The sequence below is a fragment of the Pogona vitticeps genome, chromosome 1, assembly GCF_051106095.1.
Source record: "Pogona vitticeps strain Pit_001003342236 chromosome 1, PviZW2.1, whole genome shotgun sequence".
Lineage (NCBI taxonomy): Eukaryota > Metazoa > Chordata > Lepidosauria > Squamata > Agamidae > Pogona > Pogona vitticeps.
Genome location: NC_135783.1, coordinates 291,306,638 through 291,328,603, shown reverse-complemented (window position 1 = coordinate 291,328,603; position 21,966 = coordinate 291,306,638). Strand labels below are relative to the sequence as shown.

At 42.2% G+C, this 21,966-nt stretch overlaps 1 protein-coding gene across 2 annotated transcripts in view; it reads right to left on the bottom strand.

The window, feature by feature from the left end:
• The window catches only part of DGKZ (diacylglycerol kinase zeta), a 142,123-nt gene extending 123,087 nt beyond the window's left edge, over positions 1-19,036 (bottom strand). The window contains exon 1 of one of the 2 annotated variants that reach the window (XM_020798737.3): positions 18,097-19,036. In XM_020798737.3, coding sequence (XP_020654396.3) covers positions 18,097-18,356 — 260 coding nt within the window. In that variant the 5' untranslated portion in view covers positions 18,357-19,036. The remainder of the gene's footprint in view (positions 1-18,096) is intronic. The other variant, XM_072986007.2, reaches the window with a different exon arrangement.
• Between the last annotated feature and the right edge of the window lie 2,930 nt (positions 19,037-21,966).

Sequence of the window (21,966 nt, the reverse complement as noted above, 5' to 3'; positions counted from 1 at the left end):
GGTTTCATTCTGGTGCCCTCCAGAACTCCCCATGCATTTAATAGGAACCATTAGTACATAAAATATAGATAGTATGCGGTCCAAGTAAGGGGAAGCACATGCACTTGAAATGTGTACTCTACTCTGCTTATACCACAAGCCACCATACTGCATAGTCTCCAGAGGGGTAACAAGCGCAGGAATCATGTGACTCAGTTAAAGCTCCATGAGAAAAGTGTCAACAACAGATAGACCAAAATGTCTCAGAAGGGGAATGAGAGGTGAGGAATAACCACTTTGAGAAACCAAGTGCTCCTAATACCCTGCTAGGTCACCAACACAAAAGGGAACAGAAAGACAGCTACTTTTACATCAAGACCACAAAGCAATGACATAAGACAAAAAGGCCCACTTTCTATTGACTTTTATAATTTTTGCAGCCCTTTTCTGGATATTTAAGCAAAATGGTAAGCAACTGCAACAGCTGGTATTGGCCAACCTCCCAAGCCCAATAATCTTGATAACCTCCCAATTAAGGGAAGTGGGGAGGGAAATACATTTCTGGAATAAAACCATAGAAACTAAATTAGAAGCCAGGCCAGATGTATTAGAAATAAACATATCTTAGGTTCCACCATTAAAATTTTGATATCTTTTCACTTGCATGAGCACTGGACTAGTCAAGCAAGCTTGGGAAAACATCCCTTTTTGAACTACCTCCCTTAGAATCTCCCAGTCATTATGGCCAGTGATCAGTTGGGGCTTCTGGAGTTGTAGTCTGAAAAAGGAATTTATTCAAGATCTCTCCGTCAGTGTAACAGTTATGCACACCATGTACTCAGGAACAGAAATCAAGTTGCAACTGTTATGCAGATCAGTGTCTGTGTTATAGACCCTAAGATGCATCAGTGCTACTCTGTGACAGAAACAGAAATCTCTGCAATTATCAACTAAAAGGCAAGAGGCATGCTGTGGAAAATTTCACAGCCCCCAATTCTGTGTACCTACATCACAGAGATGATTCTCTCTGAGAAAGGTTATGCAAACACAGAGGAAGCAGCAACCTTGAAATTAGAAGGTGAGAAAAGACTATCCACTAGAAGCTACATTCTTCAGAGCCTCATAGCACAGTGGTTAAACTGCTGTACTGCAGCCAAAACCCTAATCACAACCTGGGTTCAATTCTAGATAGCTGGCTGGAGGTTGACTCAGCCTTCCATCCTTCTGAGGTCTGTAACTGAATATCCAGCTTGCTGCCGGGGTGCAATGTGTAGGCTGTATAATTAAATTGTAAACCGCCCAGAGAGTGCTTTAAGTGCTAAAGGGCAGCATATAAGCAGCACACTTTTACTGTACTTATACAAACAAATGCAAACAAAGCTGGCTGTTTACCTCTCAGTGACCAAATGAAAGCACACTAATTTGCAGCTGCAAAACTGTTGGAGATTTTGCCACCTTGCATGCAGCCTTTAGTAAGACCTTCCTGAGCTGGGTAACTGTCAATCTATCTAGCACTAACCAATAGTTCCTTCCCTGCCTCTAATTTCATAGAGTCCCGCCTGTCTGCTGAGAGCTCTTTCCCTCTCTTTTGTTTTCAAAGCAGTCATGTTTTTAGCTTCTTGTTAAAAGTGAAATCTTTTATTCTTTCCACTATTAATATGTCAGAATGATTTATTGAGACTGTAAGTGCCAGTTTATGAGGAAAAGGATGGATTCTGGGAACTTGAAGACATTCTACTCTTTGAATCCCTGCACTTCTGTTGTGCAGCAAGAGGAATTTTATTGCAGAATTTCAAAACTGCAATAAAAACCTCACTGGAGGATAATCAAACATTTCCCCCATATTAAGGCAGCTCCAATTCTAACTCCAAAGTGGTCATCTTGCCTGCTTCTGCTGTGAACCTCATTCAAATCAGTCACAGAATAAACTGCTTGATCTTACATGCATGCTTTCAAGTAACCAAATCTGATTGCAAAGGACTCTGGGTTGTACTTTACTTGCATCCAAGCCAGCTATACTATAACCACAGATGTTATATCAGATGAAGTAAGCACACACTGAGCAGAAAAGTTCTCACCATCCCGCCCACTCCTAAATGAGACAAGCAATAACTTTTGTGGACTAATCCCTCTCAATAAATAGAGAACTGTGCGATAGCCAGTGGTTAAAATGCAGCAGCCAGACTGTTCCTTCTGTCAGTTATGCATCTGAAAATGCTAAGTGCAGGAAGCAGTGCCCACCAGCTGGGAGAGGAGGATAGAGCCATATGCAACCTGGAAGAGAAGAGCAGACTCCTAAGCAAAGGCCAACTGACTGAATGAAGAGGTGGGATTGGCAGGAAGAGAGCACAGCAGAGATGTGCACCATGTGTTGATTCCTGTAGGCTGTTCAGTCCCTTTGGGAAAGGTTCCAGCTAAAGGAAGGAGGAAGCATTAACAAGTGAAACCATCTGCCAGAGTATAAAATGAAAAACATGGGGGTGGTTACCTCAGATCATTCAGCAACCCTAAATATGAAGAATCTGAAGAAACAAGTAGATTTAGAAGAGAATCTGCAGCAGGACCCAGCAAGAAGTCAAAGAACAAGAGCTTCTCCTTTACTGTGCCCGTTTATTTCTTTTCCTTCACAGGACAGGCAAATCTTGCCATATGGGGAACTTCAGTAGCCCCTGACGGCGAAAAAGAAATGGCAAAAACCTTATCCCAGCTGAAGGACAGCAAGAGCATTCACAAAACACTGGCTTGTGTTTTTCTCTCTCCTTTTTCTTTAATTGAAGCTGAAATACAGGCTCCTGTCAACAAGCAGCAGGCACACTGATAGGAACAAAAGGGGATTTGATTATGCTACTATACGAAGTCCAATTAACATTATTAAAAAGACTGGCAAACAGTATTCGGAAGGCTGAGCTGAAAAGAGCTGTTCATCAACCGTCTCCCTCTAGCATCCATCCCAACTGCACGTGGCTCCCCAGCTAGATGATGATGGGCTTCAGCATCTAATTTCCTTGCAGACCAAAAAACAACAGCAGCTTTTTTAACTTCATAGTGGTCAAAACTGTGGATGCAAGAATTTATGCAGTGCAGCATTTATTTGTTTGTTTGTTTATTTATTTATTTATTTGTTTGTTTATGTGTTTATTTACCACTCATCTACTGACAAGCCACTACTCTGGGTGGTTTACAAATATTGAACATACAAACAACACCAAATACAATCTAAACATAATAGTAGAATACAAAAATTAAGGTGTTGCTGGAGTATTGATGGGGACAGAGTTGAAATCTTAGTTTGTTGTAGGAGCTGTTTTCTATATGGTAATTCAAAATATTTTCAATAAATAAATATGCTTGCTATGTGACCTGCCATTTCCAGTGTGCACAATTATTTAAGGTTGTGGGATTGTAAGAAAGGACAAGCCTTATCACTTAATGCCTGTGAAGGGGAGTATCACTGTCCAGGACAGGCTGTAACTCAGCAATGCTAAATTTAAGTGATTTCAGCTGATAGCCATAGATGAAATTTTATTTTATTTATTTATTTATTCCATTTATACCCCGCCTATCTGGTCATATTGACCACTCTAGGCGGCTTACAACACAAAGCAAACTATGTTTCATCATTCAAAGCCCTACAGGACCTTGCTACTTGTCAGAATGTCTCTCTCTCAGAGCTATGTCCTGTCCTACCCACACACCCCAATCTATGATGTTATGAATGGTCACCCCAAGAGAGGCCAGAAATCTAGGAACTGGGCCTTCTCAGTGGTGGCCACCACATTGTGGAACTCCCTCCCTGCAGAGGCGTATCAGGCCCCTTCTTTCCTTGGCTTCAGAAAAAAAAACTAAAGACTTGGTTCTTTACCCAGGCTTTTCACACTCTTGCCTCTATTTAACTTTTAATTTTTGGTCTCTTAAGTTTTGATGATCTGCAGTTTTATATAGGCTGATTGTTTGATTTTGCTATGATCTTTTATTGTAGTGTGGATTTTATTATTTATTTGGGTTGGGAGAGATTTTAGTCTAATGTTTTAAATGATATCATTGTTAAATTTGAGTTAATGTTGATGCCATTGTTTTTGAGAGTAAGCTGTCCAGAGTAGTGGCATAAAAATCAAAATAAAGAAAAATAAAAAAATAATTTCTTGTAGGCTTGTCTGATAGTAAATTATTCCTGGGTATCTATCTGGCCTTTTCATACCTCTGTCCTGTAATTTATTCTTTTTAAAAGCCCCAGTCAGAAATCACTTTAAGACCAAAGAAAAGCCAAATCATTAAATTCTCCGTACACCTGTGCATTTGGCATATCTTCTGCTTCTGTTCTGTTATTTTGCTTCAGTTAATTATTCTAAGGGGCAAAGTACTTTGCAGGACATAGAAATCCTATAGCTTCATCAGGCTTTGCCCTTATACTTCCGAATTCACTTCTGAAAGGGCTAGATATGTGAAAACAGAGAATTGCAGGTTACAAAATTACATCTTCTTGGCTCGTATTAGTGCTTGCTGCCTCTTGTGTCATAGAAAAATAATATAATATACTGAGCACTGATGGGGGGGTGAAATGGGAAGAGAAAGACCTAGGAGCTGTGTTAAGTTTCCATTGGGTTTGTATGATGGATAGCAAATAAACAGGACCAGATTTTCTCACAGTATCCATTCCTTAGCCATTTTGCAGCAATCTTATCTAGGTATGCCTTGTGATTTGGACCCTTATGTATTAATAAAACAGAGGACAAAGGAGGAAATTATTGGATAAAGCCTGAAATATTTGTGTGTTTCACTGATAATTTACAACTGTTATAACTGAAATAGGAAGACGGCACCTGTCACTTTAGCAAGCCCATGGTTCGTAGTCTGGGTTTGAATCCACACTCAGTCATGGAAACTAACTGAGTGACAGCACTGTTAAAATCACTCCGTCAATATTTCACCTACCTTGAAAACCCTATTGAGGTCAGATACAAATAGATGGCAACATAACACACATATAGTAAGTCTGCTATCAAGAGACTAACTGTGGATGGGCAACTTCAAGTCTCACATTTCTTCTTACAACACTTTCTCCCTAAATCAGACTTGAACTGTTCAATCAGACCACTGTTCAAATACAGAATGCCTTAAAAATACTGCCATCTGTAAAGTAGGACACACAGCTAGCGTAGCATATATTCATTATTTCTCTGCCTTTTCTCAAACCTTCATACAGTACGAGATCAGAAGCATGGTGTCATTTTTAAAAGCTCTGCATCACTGTATGAACTGATCAAGCTGAAGATGACAATCAGTTGGTGTCCCCCACACAAGTGCAGACCACAAATACTGTAAATCCTTCGTATCACAAATGTCCCCTCTTGCTCAGAATTTGAATGACCAATACCAGCAATAGCCCAGCACTGCGTCCAGACATGCACTTCAGAAGTCTAGGATCCAACTACACCTAACTTTTACAATAGTTTGTGAGTCCTCATTGCTTAGCTGGCAACTCTCAGTGACAATTTTGTATACTCCCCTACAGCACTATGGAAAGTATTTTAAAAACTGCCAGTAATAAAAGATGATAAAGGACACTTCCTTCCCTGTAGTTTCAGGTTGAATTAGTAGTTGGATGCAACATCTGTGCCAGGGGTTGGAGGAAGCTACACATTCTAGTCTGTTGTGTGAAGCTCCTGCAGTGGGCAGTGGGTAAAAAAAGGAACACCCTTACTCTCTGTACTTGATTTATTCAATTTATATTCTATTCACGTAGTTAGGTAAAATGCATTTACAGCACTGGGTTATAAGTGACAGGTTGCCACCTCCAGTTCTTGTATTTCACCCCTTTCAGTCTGTTTTGTTCACCTCCAATATGCCAGTATGTTCTTTAATGAATGCCTAGATTGTTTTCCTATTGCCTTGTAACCAAGGCTGCACTCCTAAGCAGGACGTTAGTCCCACTTAACTCATTGGGTATTCAAGTAAACATTGTGAAGATCCAGAATGCTGCACATTTGACAGACATTTATGTAGAACTAGCAAATCTGTGGAAATATAGGCTCTACAATTCCAGAGGATTCTAAACATTTCCATTAAGTCCAGCAGAACTGGGGCTCAAAAGGATAAGTGTCACATGGCTTAGGAAGTGCTTGATGTCAGTTCCACCAGGACTGGTGGTTGTGTTGCTGGTTGGAGTTGCTGGAGTCAGACTCTGTTGCTTTGGATTCCAGAATGATTGGTTAACAGCCAGTTTTCAGTGAAAAGAGTAGCAGTGGTCTCTAAGAAATTAGGTGGAATCTCGCTGAGGCATAGGAGCATGGACCTGGAGAGGATTTTAAAAGCCGTCCCCAGCAGAAGCCTGTCCAGACTCTCCATAAAAGACCTCCAGGGAGGGAATGCCTATAATCTCTTGAGGTAATTGTCTCCATTGCTGAACTCCTCCTACTATCAAGACATTTCTCCTAATGTTGAAACGAAACCAAAACCTACTGTCTTGTTACTTTAATTCATTAAATCTAATACAATTGTCTGCAGGATAAACTACATGTTATAGACAGCATGCCATTACAAGAGGGGATTGCTTAAGGGGTGAAAGACATTTGATTCCCACAATTTGCATAGCTTACAGATTTGCTTGCTCTATTTTGTGGTCATTGTGAGGCAAACACAGGGTTCATTTGCAACTATGACGCCTCAGACATGATATATGAAGTTTATTTCCCTGGAACAACAACACCACTACAGTTCTAAACTATGCTCTGTCTTTGATTCTTTATCCTCTGCTATGTGATATTTCTTCAGGAAATTGAAGAAAGTTGGTTGAAAAGGAAAAAGGACACAGTGCACATGTTTCCCTCCAAAATGTTTTGCTGCATGAGAGAGAAGCAAATGGTGCTTCCCCCACAAATCAATGTGCATAATTCTTTGGAACACAGGAAACAGCACCATACACAGATGTCACCAACCAATGCTGTTTATTAAAACTCCTAGCACACAAACTACAGTAACATCTGATCTCGAGAAAACTCAGCACCATCATTTTACTAGGCTTAGAAAAGGCCTAGAATTGCAGTCTTCTGGGCAATTCTCCTAAAGGAACACGAGTATCCAAGTTATTTGCCACCTCTAACACAAATCCTTGCAACTATCTCTTCTTCATTGGGGCAGCAAGAATATGGTTATTGCAGTAACTAACCATTTGTTCCCATTCCATCACACCCTACGATCTCTCTCCTGAGATGCCTGTCTTGTTTTGCCTAGGCATAGGTGCAGCCCTGCCCCACAGGAAGATTGCAATCTTCATAAGGTGAACACTCCAGAATTTAGGGCCATGCTGCAATAGTTCTGTGACTTCTTATGCAAACAACAAAGCCATGTGTTTTCTGCTCAAGAGCGAAACAGGGTACAGTATATGAGTAGCAGAGAGATGGGGGCAGTTTAGAAAGCTTAGCTTCATACATGAACCTTCCAGTGCAAAGACGTCCAAGAGACTTGTATTTTTCTTTTTGGCCAAACATTCACAGGCAGACAAAAACATTTTTAAGCAGAACAGTGGCTGAGAAGCAGTTAAGTAACATAACCCTTGACAGTGACAGTGTGTGGATGTGTGCAGAATTTAGGAGCTATCCCTGTTTTTATAGAAGCCACACAACAAAATGGCGGGCATCTTTTTTTTGTCAGTACTAAATGCACCCCTTCCAGACTCTAAAGGTAAAGGTAAAGGTTCCACTTGACAATTTTTGTCCAGTCGTGTTCGACTCTAGGGGGCGGTGCTCATCCCCGTTTCCAAGCTATAGAGCCAGCATTTTGTCTGAAGACAATCTTCCATGGTCACATGGCCAGTGCGACTAGACACGGAATGCTGTTACCTTCCCACCGAGGTGGTCCCTATTTATCTACTTGCATTTGCATGTTTTCAAACCGCTAGGTTGGCGGGAGCTGGGACAAGCGACGGGCGCTCACTCCGTCGCGTGGATTCGATCTTATGACTGCTGGTCTTCTGACCCTGCAGCACAGGCTTCTGCGGTTTAGCCCGCAGCGCCACCATGTTTCAGACTCTAGATAGAACTTAATTCAGAAAAATGAGGGTATAGGTTGATAAAAGCCCCTTTCTACAACGTGCAGGTGCATATAATTTCCCCCTTCTTCTGTTTTTAAATGAAAACAACCCTTGGAAAGACAGAACTAAAGCAGAGGAACATCATAGGGTGACCCAGTCTCAGATAATTACTGTGCTTCCCTGGTCTCTAGGGGAGGAGACAAACTGCAGAATGAGTGGTACAGGAAGACTGGAAATCTTTATACTTGTTTATGGGCTGGCTTTAAAGCTTGGGTGCCTGTCTCTCTAACTATTTCTAGCTGGTAGCTCAATGGCTCTGTGGAAGGATGTTTGTGTGTATACATGTTACACTTGTGCAGTGTCATCACACCAAAAAAGCAGGAGGAAACAGAAGGTATAGGAGAGAACTCATCTAGCGTGATGTAGGGTGTTTAGTGTTGTGACTCATGAGCTTTCTTGTTACACTGGTCTTGGCAGAGCAGTGCATGTCTGAAGTATAGGGGAGAAACACATAACTGTGGAGCAGTCTCTAAAGACAGGTTATATGCAGTTTCATGGCCATTCCTGCTCCACCTCAGCAGCGCGCGCGCGCGCGCGCGCGCGCGCACACACACACACACACACACACACACACACACACACACACACACACACACACACACACACACACACACACACACACACACGGAAATGCAACCATGTTAAGCCAAGCCATAGAGAGGCATGAAAGATCGCAACCTCATTGTATCCTTGGCAGTAGCACATAAATTGCCTATGGAAACTGGGTTTCTAGATGGACTTTTAATTAAATCTACAAGCCACACTCCTGACATCTTATTTTTAGGAAAATCATGCTGTGTAGCTATCTTTAAAAGCACACACACAGCCGAGGGAGCTGTTCTAAAAAGGTAGGGGATAGGCCAGATTCTCTAATTCAAGGGCAGTTTGAGTTTTTCTGAAACATCATGAGGTCCACTCATGAGTACCCATACCACCACATCTGGTAGTTTTGTAATGGCAAGAAAGAGAGAAAGAGAGAAGGCCATTAGTGAAATAGGATTGAGAAGCTTTTGCCTGGCTTGAGTCTCTAAATGACTTGCCCAAATCCCCATAGTGAACCAGATATATAAACCTGAAACCTGCTCAGGTTCTTATTGCAGCAACTTCAGCAAAGGCTGGAGCCAATGAAGCTTGCAAATCCAATGTCATTAAAAGTCTTGGCTCGGGAAGTGCTAAATATAACCTGTGTATTCAGCCCACACTCTACCCGCCGGAGACACCTCCACAGGCACACCACATTCTTTCTACTTCTGGAAGAAACATTTATTTCCAACTTAAAATATCGAGGGTATTCTTTTCAAAGCTTTATGAGGAAGCATGTGCCAATCACCTCCTTTTTTTCCCCTGCAGAAGTAGAGGAGGGACGCCCAAGTCAGGTTAAAAGAAGATATCCCATCTCTTAGATACTTAGTAGGGCATTATATGTATGGCCTCTGACAGAAAAATTTCCCTCTCCTCTAGCTGTACTGCAGTGTTTCTTAGGGCAGCTGTCACCTTTATTAGAAGCACTCCCAATCTTTTTGTAAATGCCCTGTGCTGCAAATAGTACATTTTGTTCTCTTAGTGTGGTCTGTGATTGGAACCTGATGAACCCTGGGAAACATAACGGAATTTACTATATGGCTTTAAGACTTCATTATGTCCTCTGTAAGAAAGTCAGAATTCCCTTTTTCTCATCCTGTGAGAATCAATATGTCTGCCCCTTCAGCCCTGTAGGTAGAATAGGCTGTGTGACACTTTCTGTATTCTAAAAACGGACTGCCATGATTCACATCTTACTGTTGATAAAGTTTAGCCTCCAGGTGCAAAAAAAATTTTTTAAAAAAAATCAGACCTGTGCCCTATGGAGAAAAGGCAACTCTCCTTCCTAGTGATTTATTTACACTTCCTTCTAAATATGTAGGTCAGCAAAGCAAACCAGCTCATGAGCAGGTAACCTTCAGACTACAAAAATTAACTAAATCAACTCTAGTTTGCCATTCAGCATAGCTATTAAGGAACCAAGCAGAAAGAAATTCAAAAATAGTTGTTTTTAAAAGGAAAATGAAACATAGAACTGGTAAGATGAGATACACAGGACTCCATAGCATGGTTTAGAGCTATCTTGACACCTTAATATGGCCCTGGAGTAAACAGGGGCGGGATCTGTAATAATAAGAAGAGCACCTACTTGCATCTCAGTAGCTTTATTCAAAGTTGAAGTGAGATTTCCCCAAAGTTGCAACACAAGCAAACAGCATTTTAAACCCTTCTGTTCCCCATTGTAAAGAGCAACATAAGCTTTGTCAGAATCTCCACTTCATATACTTTCCTTGCTCACCATTTCTAAACACTACCCATAATTTCAGGCAATCACATAGGAGAGAGCAGCTGAGGTATATCAGCCAGAATTTGAAAGTGGTGCCCTGGGTGGAAAAACAGACAATCATTCTGTTTCTCCTCACCTCTCTCCCCAGCAATGCAATGCTCAACCTCAACAAGAGTCCTGCTGGACTTGGAGGTTTTCCTATTTTCCAGTGGTCCAAGAAATTTATTAGAACAGTGGTCCCCAACCTTGGGTCCCCAGGTGTTCTTGGACTTCAGCTTCCAGAAATCCTGGCCAGCACAGGTGGTGGTGAAGGCTTCTGGGAGGTGAAGTCCAAGAACATCTGGAGGCCCAAGGTTGGGGACCACTGTATCAGAACACTTGTTTTTAAATTTTGAGCACAGGACTGTGTGGCATGGGGTCCCACCACCTTTCTTTGGAAAATGGCCCAAATAGCTACCTAGGGCAGGATCTATAACCAGAGGAAGGAGATCTATCATCGCTCAAGAAGGACAGCACCACACTGAGGACCCTTTCTGTGCACATTTGGCGCAATTTGAGTTTTTGCCTAGAGTTCCCCTAAATTTAATCTTCAGCCTTTCTTCTGTAGGGATTGCTGTGTTTGTGAATACTACTATTCTTAGCAAACACTTTGATAGAAGGCAATTGACCGATCGCCTGGTAACCCTTTGCCTATAACACTGGGTGTGTGAGGGAGAACTACCCACCCAAGACAATTTTGAGACTTCACTGTTTCTCACCCATTGCCACCACTCAAAGCTCTGCAATGCCCAGCCTGAAGAAGAGTCCTGCATAACTCAAAAGCTCACCTTGATGTTTCAGTGGCCTAATAAAAGAGATATCCACCCTTGTTTTTAGATTTTGCACAAAGACCATATGGCTTTTTTTTTTGTTTACATGTAATGTATTACTTTCAAACCCACCTTCTATTCTCTGAGTGAGCTCCCTGCAGCCTGGCATAGTTGTCCCCCACTAATGTTATCCTCACAGTGACCCACAAGATAGGTCAGGCTGGGAGAGAGGGTGACGGGCCCAAAGTCCTCCTGATGTTTTGTGGCTCAGTGGAGAGTTGAAGTGAGATTTCCCCAAGTCCCAGTGCAACCTTTTGACTACATCATCATACTTTCTGTTCATTTATTTTGTAACCTTTAAAGTTATTTTTGCAGTTATGGGAGGATGGCTTTTCTCTCATGGAGGAGGAAAATCACATGCTCTAGCATTGCCCTCACACTGTTGCTCATGTTCTTGCCTTATGCTCCTGGATATCCAGATGACAATGAGTTAGATTGGACTCAGGAGGAGTGTGTGTTTTGTACCACAGGCCAGGAACATGTAATGTTTTTATCTATCTATCTATCTATCTATCTATCTATCTATCTATCTATCTATCTATCTATCTATCTATCTATCTATCTATCTATCTATCTATCTATCTATCTATCTATCTATCTATCTATCTATCTATCTATCTATCTATCTATCTATCTATCTATCTATCTATCTATCTATCTATCTATCTATCTATCTATCTATCTATCTAGATGTCTGTCTGTCTGTCTGTCTGTCTCTGCCTGCCTGCCTGCCTGTCCCCTGAACAACATGGTAGCTGGCTACTTCTGGCAGTCTCAACTCTATAATTATAACTAGTTTTTTTTTTCCAAAGAGGTAAGTTCTTCTAAGAATAAGATTCTGCTAGAACCCCTCTTGTCACCCATCTGACAAGGGAAGAGGTTAAAGATACCTTGATCTGTGTAGTGGCTCAGGTGGGAAAAAATGAAGCCAAGTTCACTTCATTTCATTTCAGTACAAATGTTCCTGTTAAAAATTAGTTGCTGGCCAAGAGATTTAAAAATGAATGCTAAAATAATGTGTGTTTTAAACAAGAAGCACACTTAAATGGCAGCTTCCTCAGAAATGCTGTCTCAGCAATCCTTCTCCAGTGATGTCATCACAAAAAACAAACAAATGAAAACTCAAGTAGCAGTTTGTAGAGCCAGCTCTGATCCTACATCTGTACATGTGTTTAACAAATGTTGTGGAGGGCTGACATGTAACTGGTTTAGTAGGTGCTGGAAGTATCTACACACAGAGATTGGAAAAACTAATTTTTTGACCTCTAGTTCCCTACACCCTGCGGCCATCACAGACTCTGCTTGTGATGCCCAATATAGTCTGTGAATTATAAGTTGGGTATACATGTTTTCACCCACAGATTCCAAAACCTTAACTGTGGATGTTTCCTTAGATTGCTTACTCTCTCTGTACTGTCAGTGTACTTTGGATTTAGTGGGTGTGACGCCATCTCTGTCCAGGGGCTTCATTTTGTTTCCATATAGAGGTGATTCAGACTTAGTCAACAGGGTAATCTGAATTTGCCTCTTTGCAAATAGCTTGCATTTGTCTATATTTGCATATACTAATCTGTAGGTGCCGCCTGGTATGATCTATACAAATGTGATATTATCATCTGAAGCTCTTAATAGTGGCATTCTCTTCCTGTAGCCAAATATAGTGACGTGCACAGGGAAAACGTCTATGTTTGGTTTGTTTCAAATTTAATTCATTTTGGATACTTTTTTGGGTGTGTGTGTGTGTCTTTAATTCTTGGGTCTTTGGGCTTGGCAGGAGAGCACTGCAGAGTTTTTTCCAAATGACCATCACAACACGCAGGCAGAAACAAAGAACTTCCTCCAAGACTCCAAACCAGCCCTTAACCTTGGGTGGCTTCTTTTCCTCCTTACCCATCAGAGCTTTGCAAGAGGGAACAAAAAAGTAGAGGTCCTAAGCAAGCAAGTGAGGAAACAGTATCACCCCTTTGTGGGCCCGCAAAGGAGTATGGGGAGAGAGTGTGGTCACTACCTCTGGAGACAGACAAGAACAGCCAGCTGGGTGAAAGAGGAAGAGGCTGTAGATGGAAGAGGATCAGGGCTGCAGCCACATTTGGTTTCTCCTGTTGAATGGCAACATCCTAGGCAGCTTTGTGTCATCACTATTGTCCCCACCACTGCTCCAGCCCTGTCCTGTCCCATTGTGGAAAAGGATTGTGGGAAGATGGCCTCACAGTGGTAAAGCTCACTGGAATGTGTGTGTGTGGGGGGGGCTGCTGGTTGCTCTCCCTCTGTCTCCCCCCCCACTTCTGAGTGTGATTCCTTTACTGCCTCTGGTTACCCTGACTGCCCTCTTTTACCACCCTCTCATTCCTAGCCCCTCCCCCACCCTGTTTTCTGCTTTGCTCCCTCTCTTCCTCCATTACCTCTGTGAGGGCTGAAATTTATTGCTTTGGAAGATGCCTAATTCCAGTTGTGTCTGAGTAAATAGGTACATTGCACTAATCATCAGGCTTTTTTAAACTGCATGTACAAATGAATAAGCAGGATAAAGATCCAAAGACACACTGCGTTCCAGTGCAGGATCTGGGCACAGGCAATTCCTGCTCCTGCTGCCCCACCAGCCCAGTTCTTGTCCACTCACCTCACTCCTCACTTCATTTGCACACTCTATGGGCCTGCTTCCCCCTCCTGAACATTTTGATTGGCTGACAAGATTATTGGCTTCAAAATCTCCTAGGCGATTTGTCAGACAACGGTGATTTAATGAAAGATGGAAATATGAACAAAAATGTAATTTTTGTACCATCTTTTGTTTAAACAAATCCTTCATGTTTAAGAGACTCATTTTTAGGAATTGAAAAATGTCCTGAAAGAGAAAAGTGTTTTTCTCTATTCAGGTTAACCTCAGAGTCCTATCTCTAGCCACATTCTCCCATCTATAACATTTATGCCGGATCTATTCCTTCATCCAAGCAAATATTTCAGAATTTCATGGTTTGGACACAGGGTATTCCGAGGATGTACATGACACTGTGCTAGGATGGCCAGTACACAAATTTACGAAGAACAGGCCTCTATCTGACGAGCTGTATGAGGGCAGTTCTGTCTTTAATGATATTCTCTATTTAAATGGCCAAGTCTTATCTTAAAATTAAGAACCATAAGATGGGATAGAGTCAACATAGTGGTTCCGGAGTACAAGATTAGAGTGTAAAACATTAAATTAAAGGTAATATTTAGCTAATCCATCTTCTTATCTGGAATGGTCTGTTATTTTGTTTGTTTTAGAAAGAAAAAGAAGGAAAAATTGGCAGGGAAAAATAGGGGAGTTATCACAGTAGGTGACATTACCTAGTCTCCTCCATGAACGCAGCAGCAGGATGGCCCTTTAGTAGCCTCATTTCAAAGCACTCTTATTCCTTTCTGTCACAAGCCTCCAGTGGCTGGTCCGGCACATCAATGCAATAGTGCATTCCCTTTTCTTATACTATCTCCAGAGAGTAGCAAAACCTGGCTTTTTGATTGCCGCATAGGAAGTAGGCCCAAACCTTGCCATGGCTCAGAGCCATCTCAAAGCTCATCATCCTGCATCTGATTTATTTTCTTCTTCAAATTCTAAGCCAGAGAGTGATATAAAAAGTATCTATTCCTGATAGTTTAAAAAGAACATAGTTTTGAACATTTTGTCCTGGCTGACAACTGTATGAGTCAGCTTCAACAACTATCACAGCATTAATTATACCTGGGAATTGCAAGCTTATGGCTAGAGAAAGATGTAAGTGTGAGGGGTATTTTTAAGGTAAAGATATTAAAGGTTTGCTACTGGCCCAGATCAGAGGAAAATCAGAATTCAAGGATGGAGCTGAAGTAAGAGCCCTAGGCTACCAACACTAGATAGACTGCAGAGCAAATCAAAGCTGATTATATTAGTTTGCAATATGCTCCATTCCTTTAGTGATCATTACATTATCCATAAATTTGTCCATCTATGGAGAAATATGCCTAAGAAAGGCAAATCCTACTCATTGCCCTTTTCCAGGTTTAATAATCCTTTATTCTTAGTAGTCAGATCTGCAAATGCTTAGAGACTAGCCTCTTATGAATGGTATGTGAGAGCAAGTATCCTTCCTTCCTTCCTTCCTTCCTTCCTTCCTTCCTTCCTTCCTTCCTTCCTTCCTTCCTTCCTTCCTTCCTTCCTTCCTTCCAGTCCAAAAGAGTAACTTTTCCAAAGGGGTTATTGACCATGGGGTTTGTCCCAGATTTCTGTATGGGACTCTTTCAGTTTTCCATCAAAGACACAGGAGCACAAGTCAGCAATATTTTATAGCAGAGGTAGGCAATATGTGGTCCTCTAGATATTATTGTACAGGAACCTGGGTCATTTAGCCAGTAGTGATGTCTGCTGGGAGTTGCAGTCCAGCAGTATCTGTAAGGCCACATATTGCCCATCCCTGTTTCAGGGGCACTAGTCAAGCAGGGTGGAATCTGAGAGAAGAGTTCCAATGTCCTTTGCAGCATTACAAGGTTTACCAGGCATATCTCAATTTTATTTATTCCAATAATTGATATCGTGTCCTTCATTAGCAAAAGTAGCATTCAGAGTTGCAAGCAAGATCCAAAACATAATAAAGCATTTGGCCACTTAAAAAACAAAATAAAACAAAAGCAAAACAGGATATCGGACAAATGGAAAACAAAATGTCACCAGAAAATAGCAAATGGAGCTGAACAAAATTGTTCAGCAGTAGGAGCTAAAAAAAGAAAGGGGAGCAAACTAATTTGCCAAAGACAGTTGCATAAAGGAGGATGGGAGATAAAAACAGAAAAGTCTCTCTCCTGCATTCTGACAACCCAGTAGGCACCATGTGCTTCTCTATCAGAACCCATTCAATATGGCAGCATAGGCCGGGTGTTGGGACAGAGATGGTTGCCTTGCCTTTTAACTGAGCTTCAGGACTGAATGGAGGTCTGAAGCAGGGATACTCCATATCTAAGCTCAGCATTCTCTTTTCTGCTGGCTGATTCCTAGATATATACACATGAATATTTTATGGTTCGAATATGTCATCTATACCTTACACCAGGTGTTATACAGTAATCATGTTTTCTACATAAAGGGTAATGCCACCAAGATAAGCTGTTCAAGAGAGTGAATTGTTCCATGACAAAAACATGTTAAGAAATCTTCAAATAATCAGCAATGCAAGGCTAGGTAAGAAGCAAGAACACCTTCTTTGTTAGACAATAAGCATGCTTTTGAATATCATAATACTGTATCTTTTTTCAAGTGGATTCCAGGTGTGTTTAAATTTATTTGTTTCCAGTTATATTTTCTCACATTTAAAAAAAAGGATATCCTCAGTGGGGGGAGATGTTCATTTATTGCTATGAATTCCTCACAACATAATCAGCTTATTACACTCCTACGTTTCCTTTTAGGTTCTTCAACAAAAGCTCTGTGAAGTTCCGAAGGTGCTTACATTCTCACCTGGAAAAACCCAATTTGCTTCTCTCAAGTAACAGAAACAGGTGCACACTACTGGAATTTTTGCTGCCATGTTCCTCCAGCCTTCGCATCACCATGCTGTAGGAATTTTCTGTTCTGTTTCTGATATCTTTCTGCCCTACCACTATAGTTTAGTACCACAGCATTAGAATGTAGGTGTTCTTTATGTACTTCTTCCAGGTTCTTTCAGATAATGAATGTAACCATAATATTCAGCAACGGTTTGAGCAACATCTCTTGCTTCATAAAGGGAGTCCGTCCTGGACCAGAAGAATGAAGTTGGACTCATGCACAAATTGGAATCCCCATCACTATATTTTTGTGCTTGTCAAGTCAGTTTAGACTTAGGGCAACCATAGTAGGGTTTCCAATATATGTGAGATATATACGGAGTGATTTACCATTGCAACCTCCATTGAGCTTCCATAGCCAAGCAAGGATTTGAACTCAGGTCTCCTGAGTCCTAGTTGACACCTTATCAACTTACACTGGCTTTCATCCACATTCAAGAGCCAAAAGGAGTGGTTTGAGTAAGGATACATTTCCAGGATGTAAAACAGAGCAGGGCACACAAATAGCTGTCTTTGATTTTAATATAATTGTTACATGAAAAGAAGGATGGAATAAAAATTTTACAGAGTGCTGGAATAAAGCTGTGAATTAGATTTGTGTCTCAGTTTTACAATGATATATCAGACCACACTGAATTCTCTAATAATGCTAAATTGGTTATAGTTCAACAGCCTCTGTTATGATACAAAGTCATCTCTTGGCCCTGTTTCTAGGCCTTTGCCAGGATGGACTTTCTGCTTGCTGGTAGAAAAATCTCAAGAATATAATCCTACTTGATAACAGTTTCTCTTAAAGTTTGTTGTGTTCAATGCTGGCCCAATACATTTTACTACTCTCAGGCAGAACAAGATGGTCCCCACACCCTTTCTCTGCACAAAAGCCAATTAGACTAGCAATTGAACCATTCTTCAGCACTGACAAGGGGACAGCATCCTCTTGCCACTGAAAACAGCAGGCAAGCTTAGGAAATTCAGAACAGCCCAAATACTGCACACACAGTACACAGTTATTCCCCCAACATCTTACTTCCACCTTCCAGCATCTGCTGGTTGAGGCAATTGCCTCATGTTGTCTAACAGCAGGGCCGGTCTATATGTCACAGCTTTTTCTGTCAGAAAAAAGTGAGACCATCATGGCTCTCTCTCTCTCGCTCTCTCGCTCTCTCAAACTTCTGTGCTTTCGAGGCCTGTGATCTGTTGCACTGAGGTGAAAACATGTTTCAGAAAAGGACTATTCCTTCCCTTAGAACTAGAACTGGCTTTCTGGGGGTTTGTCAGGATGACACAGCCCTTACCTGTAGGACACCTGCTTCCTGATGGACAAGTGGAGAAAGGGGTCCTCCAGCTGTGCCGCCGTGGAGGGACCCACTTCAGCTCCAGGTGCACCAGGGGTCAAGCTGTTGCCAAGTGGAAGGCTTGGTGGCAGAGATCTTCCAGCTCCGAGGACCCTCCATTCGTCTCTGGGAGACCCTTGCAGGCTTGTTTTCCTTCCTCTGGTGCTTTCCTCTTCTTCAGCAGGCTCACCTCCCTTCCAGGTCCTGGAAGCTTCAGCCATTCTCCCCCAACCTACAAGAGGAGTGCAGCCCTCAGTTCCCTGCTAGTTCCCTACTAGCAGAACCCCAGTTCTGGGTGGCCACCGCCTTACAGTTCTTGGGACACGGAGAAGGGGGAAGTTTGGGTTTCTTTAGGAGAATAGAGGTAAGAGGAAAGCCCCTTTGCTGGGAACAATTGGCCACCCCAACGATGGCTGCCTGGCTAATAATCTCACCTTCAGCCTTAAGGGCAGCAAGCAAAACTCAAAGAATCCAAGTAGGGGGGGAAAAAAGGTCCAGAAACTTAGTAAGGCTGAGTCAGTGTCCAAAATCTCTCTGGCTCCTCAGAAAGGCAAGAAGAGGATAGAGATATAGAGAGGAGGAAGAAGTTGGTAGCGTTAGAGGATGACAACCCCTACCATCATCATCTCGAAAGAAGTAGTAAACTTGGAAAGGAAAAGAGATTTCCCCGAGAGAAGAGGGGAAAGACGCCTGACAATTCTGGCTTTCTTCTGCGGGCTAATAATGAGGGAGGAAAGCACCAGAATCGCCTCAGGACCCGCGATCAGACGCTTCTCCTTCCGGAATAGCTTGGTAGATGGGAACGAAACGGGGGAAACCAGGAGGTCTGCACGGATCCTGCAACTGCTGTAGACCGAGCGCCGGGAGAGATGGTGGCGGCGGAGGAAGAGATGGGGAGAAGGAAGAAATGGGGAGGGAGGGAAGGGGCTGTGCTAAAGCTACACTGGAGTGCCGTGTCACCTCAGAGACACTCGGGGACTTAACCCTTCGCAACCCAAGCAGCCGGAGAACGAAGCCCTGGTCTCTGACACGCTCCTCGAAGCTGCTCCTTGGCACATGTCCCGGGGCGGGCGGGTAAGGATGCAACCTGAAGGAGAATCCCCGCCCCCGCCGCCCCCCGGGAACCATCTGGTGCAACCACCGTGCAAAAGGGCCGCCGTTAGAGCCCCTTTTGCAACGCCTGCATGTAATCCCACGACGAGGAAGGGCAAAGGCGCCTGCCCTGATGTTGTTATTTTGTTTGGATTTTCTGAGGGTAATGGGGCAAGTTAGTAAAGGAATTCCTCAGGCAATGGCCCTGCTGACTGAGGGATTCTGGGAATTGTAGTCCTAGTGAGTAAAATTTCCTGCATACAGTGCTAAAGAAGTCACTTCTGTTGCTTCTTGTTATCCCTAACAAGCATTTCCTTAGGATGAGTTTTGGTATCTACATCTGGATTCCATCATACCATTTAGGCTGAACATGGTGAAACTTTGTTCTATACCCTCCCTTTTTCTGTGCTCCTCCCATGTATCTTGGTCACGCTGGACCTTTTGCGACTTCTCACTTGACTGCCAGAAGCTAGGAGGGCATCAGAAATCGTTTGTGACCAACGGACTAGCTACACAGATGTATATGTCAGAGAGAGTGAGTTCTGAGATTATTTATAACTTTCTGTCTTATTTTATTTTATTTATTTGAGTTATATCCCGTCCATCTGGTCTGGTCGACCACTCTGGGCGGCTTCCAATAAGGTGTATATGATAAAACATAAGAATTTTACAAACAGTCCATAACACATACAATAATAAAACAAATAATAAATGAAAGAAAAAATAACGAAAGAATTAAATATTGACAGGAGGGAAGGCCTGAAGATACAACCATGTTTTTAGTTGACTCTTAAAAGTGCCCAGAATGGAATGCAAAGCCAAAGAAAAACGAAACACAACCTGTATCATCTGTATCTAAAGAACCAATATGATTTTGAGCCACCACCTATAGATGACAAAATTGAGTTCACAGCAGGAAATCAAGGAATTGGACAGAAGTCTTTAACTTATTAAAGTCAGTCTCCAGCTTTTTTTTTTTTTTTTAAATAGGAATTGCCATGTTTCTGGGTGCTTCAGCTCCCAGCAGAAACAGAAAACGTATTCTTTGACAAAAAAAAAAATGGTGGAAGATTCATTGCATGACTAGCATCCTTTTGCCACATAAATGGAGAAAGATAAATGATTTTACATCCCCTGCAGTTGGGAGTCTCCATCTTAGAGCTTTAGTTTAACAACATAACCTGAAACTTTAACATCTAGCCAGGATGATCTTTGGCCTTTTCTGCTTCTCTCCCCCCCTTACCCATTCTGCAATGCTCAACCTGATGAGTCCAGCAGGACTTGAAAGCTAGCCTTTAAAAATGTTAATGGTCAAACAAAGTCCACTTATTTGGGGACTTTGTACCCCACAGCTTTCCCTCTCTTTTCTCTTAGTTTTTGCTTGTGCGTATTTTACACAAAATGGCTGGGGTTCTTTCTCTTAATTATCATGATGGGTGAAGAGTCTTCCAGACCCAAACCCTCCTGTAAATTATTATCAATTTAGCTTTCTCCCTATCTATTTTCAAAACATCTATTCTCTAGGTCCCTTCACTAATGGAAATGACTTAAGAAGAACTGGGATGAATTTACTTCTTCAGCTCTCCCTCTGTACAATGTATGTGGGCACGTAGTTGTCTGCAGAAGTTTTCAGCATTCACAGATATCTGTGAGAAGTTGCTGGGGATTTATGAGAAGCAGTCTCAGGTTGTGGTATGAGCAGGAGGGAGCACTTCATCTCAAAATGTCAAGGTGAGGTGCTTCGCCCCCCCCCAGTTGAAGTATAGTCCATAGATGGTTAAAAGGAACAGCATTTACATTTAATAGAGAACCTCCACTTCCCAAATCACATATTGCATAACATGTTCCTGGGAGTGAGTGGATCTATGGAATTTCAAACTCCCAAAAGAAGTTGTACAATTCATGACATCTCTGCCTTTTTACACCCCCCCCTTTTCTTCTTTTCCCCTCCCTCTCTGGGTTATTGCCCATCAATCACTTGACATCTTTAACCCCCCACACCTCCCACTTCTCCCCATTGCCTTGTCGTGACTTGTCATTTAGCCAAATTCCCCTAGCTTTCCTTTCAAATCTTTCCCGTGACTCAGCCCTATCAACCCCCAGAAAGCATTAGCACCTCTTCTCTAGAAGGGCTGTCATTTTCTCTGCCTAAACATTTACTGCATGAAATGTACATTCATTTGGAAGTATATTTCCAGTAAATAGAAACGTTGGAAACTTCCTCACAGCACTGAGTGATCCATCTAGCCCAGCAGTGCTGACTCTGACCAGCAGCAATACTCCAAGGTTCCAGGCAGAATTTTTTTCCTTACTTCACTTGAGGACCTTTGGTGTTACCTGGTGGTCTCCCATACAAGTAACAATTAGACCTGCTTAGAATAGTCAGTGTGGTGTAATGGACAGAGTGATGGACTACAACTCAAAAGACCTGGGAAGCTCACTTGGCTGGGGTGGGGGGCAGGATTGGTAGGACCCCTTTGTGAGGGTTCAGTTTTCGGGGCTGTCGGTTCTTCAAATAAAGGACGAGTCGGTTGAGGTAAATCGAATGGTTCAGTATTTATTGCAACATCAACTCCAACAGGGTTCACCCCTAAAAAGGAGTTCAAGGTTTCCTGCAACACATTGCTCGGCTTTAACGGGGTCCATAAACCGTTCATAAAAGGATTTGTCGTCTCTGGGTTCCAAGGTCCTGTTAATAACGGCACAGTTCCCTGCCCAGGGTCCAATTCTTCGTCCAGA